Source organism: Panthera uncia, assembly GCF_023721935.1.
Source record: "Panthera uncia isolate 11264 chromosome C1 unlocalized genomic scaffold, Puncia_PCG_1.0 HiC_scaffold_3, whole genome shotgun sequence".
NCBI classification, from domain to species: domain Eukaryota; kingdom Metazoa; phylum Chordata; class Mammalia; order Carnivora; family Felidae; genus Panthera; species Panthera uncia.
This window is the reverse complement of record NW_026057584.1, coordinates 111,609,357-111,611,840: the sequence shown is the minus strand read 5'-3', so window position 1 is coordinate 111,611,840 and position 2,484 is coordinate 111,609,357. Positions and strand designations below refer to the sequence as shown.

Here is a 2,484-nt window from a genome sequence, read left to right as displayed (position 1 = left end):
GTAGGATTGGGCTATGGGTATCCAGACAAGAGCTATGAGAATATTCCCAGTTAGGAAATGGGTGTCAGAGGGAGCTGACATAGGGATAGAAAAGAGAAAAGAATAAAAAACAGCAAACAAGTAGGTTATTAGGGTTAGTGATCATTTACTCCCCATTTCCCTCTACTAACCCTTCATTTCCCAGTTCCCAGCCTGATACTGTTAATGCAATTAATTTCAAATCTTGTGTTTGTTTCAGGTTCTGCTACCTACCCTAAGATGTCCTTTAATGAACAGCAGTGCAAGCAGCCATGTGTGCCTCCCCCATGTCTTCAAAAGTCCCAAGAGCAGTGCCAGGCAAATGCTGAGGAAGTGTGCCTTCCCCCATGCCAGGACCCCTGCCAGGAGAAGTGCTCAGTGCAAGTTCAGGAGGTTTGTCTTCCTCAGTGCCAGGGATTATGCCAAGAAAGTTGCCCACAGCAAAGCCAAGACCAATGCCCATCTCAGTGTGTGGAGCCATGCCAGGAGCTATCTCAGACAAAATGTGTGGAAGTTTGTCCACAGAAAGTCCAGGAGAAGTGCTTGCCCCCTGGCAAGGGAAAGTAACTTCTCATAATGCCATCTGGGGTCAAGAAGATGGCCAACAGATCAAAACCCAACCCAAGCTCATGCTATGGTAGCCTTCACCTGTGGATACCTCTGTGTGCACCTTGTTCTTGCCTCCTGGTTTCCTCAGTATTCCAGGACCGGGCCTGTTGTCTCTGAAGACATTTCTCTCTGTATTTCATCAATCTTTGTGAATAAGTATTGTTCACAGCAGTCTAATAGAAGGTTGCCATCATAGGAATAGTACAGTTATAAGGGGAGACCACAGAAGCCTAGTTCAGCTCCCTTGGGGCACAAACTAACCCAGCCTTGAGTGTGTAACAGCCAAGGATGTTTTCATTCATCATTCAGAGTATCAGCCTCTCACTCAAGCCTCAAAAAAAGCTGAAATTTGATGGACCTTGTACGATCACCACCACCACCACCACCATGAATACAGAGAAGAGGTTGGTGGTACTACAGAAATAAAAAATTGAATCATTTAGTCTCTGCATTCTAAAAAGGAACAGCAAATTATTGGACATTGGAATGTTAGTTCTGCTTTTAAAAATAAAAAAAATACATATGTAAATGGTTGAATTTAAACAGGACAGATGAGATAGGATGTCTGGGATCCTGGTTGATCTTTGTGCTTGATGTCTGTTCTGCTTTGGGCCCTGTAATTTCACGTACATTCTTTAGACATGTAATTTGTGTCTGTGTGGTGCAGCCTAGTCTTCTCTTCAGCTTCATTGCTTTCTTCTCCCTTGTGAAGGTAAAATACAGAATAAAGCTGATCCCAAGGCTGATGTCTGACTTAATGTGTGCTCTTTCCTTCCCACCACCCAATCACAGGCCATCCTTGTGATGATTTTGTTCCCCCTTTTATGGACAATCTGGAGTAGGAATGAGAAAGAGACCTTACAGAAGCATAGAACAACAATGTTGACAGAGGCTCCATGACAGAGGATCACCTGGACTCCTCCACCCTCCCCCAAAACACATCGTGGGCTCATCTATACACACACTTCACACCTGGGAGAATCCAACAGGGCCTGGGACCTGCCCTCAGAACTTTATGTCCAGAATTCTTGCTACTATGGGTTCTCTCCTCTCTGATACTTGCCTTCAGAAGAAAGGTCTCAGATGGGGATGAGGAGAGTTGTATGGAAGAAGGGGTCCCAAGTGAATCCATGACACCTTATAAACACAGCATCCTTGTCAGAAGCAAGAATTAAGCATGCCTCTGAGATAAATAGAGTCAAGGACTGAAATTGTCTGCCCTGCGATCCCAGTTTTAAGAAGAGCCAAGTCAGCCCAGGTCACCTCCCTGCCCCATGTAGTCCACTTCCCCTTACTGAAAGGGTCCAGCAGAAGCAAGACATATGAAAGAATACATAGATGCTTCCTCAGTGGTGCCCCAAGGTCTAACTTGGACGCTTATGTCAAAGGCCAGTCTCCTGAGAGCTAAAGGAGCCCCTCACTCACACTCCTAGGCCCCTCTTCTGAGTCAGCCCATAGGAGTGTGCCCAATGGAGAGCTGCTTGGCTGACCTGAGGGTCTTGCAGCACTGGAGTCAACCCGGTCTCTTAATCTTAGAGATTTTCTAAGTCAAGAGATGAGGGGTCATGGGGCAACTTGGGGAAAGATTTCAAACAGCAACACAAAGCCCTGAGGACTGCCTGAGTCTGCAGATGTCAAAAATGGACCCTGATCCCTGTGCACATTCTCGGAGGGAATCCTGGAAGCAGGGTTCATGTGTTGCCCTTTTATTAGGGAACTGGTCTGGCCTCAAAAAGCAAGTAAGTGGTGAAGTCAAGATTCTAACTGGAGTCCTTCTTGACTCCAGAACAGAGCTCTTACTTGCATGAAGTGCCTATGGCACACAGGAAAGATTTCTGGAGCTGTCTGCACATTCAT

General features: G+C 46.1%; 1 protein-coding gene across 1 annotated transcript; it reads left to right on the top strand.

The window, feature by feature from the left end:
* Window positions 1–238: 238 nt before the first annotated feature.
* Window positions 239–1,362, top strand: PRR9 (proline rich 9). Its single transcript, XM_049614479.1, has one exon. It carries the CDS (start codon window positions 259–261, stop codon window positions 583–585), a length of 327 nt encoding a protein of 108 aa, XP_049470436.1. The 5' UTR covers window positions 239–258; the 3' UTR covers window positions 586–1,362.
* Window positions 1,363–2,484: the final 1,122 nt, after the last annotated feature.

Coding starts and splice junctions, on each gene's coding strand:
- PRR9 (XM_049614479.1), top strand. CDS start 259: ATGTCCTTTAATGAACAGCAGTGCAAGCAGCCATGTGTGCCTCCCCCA.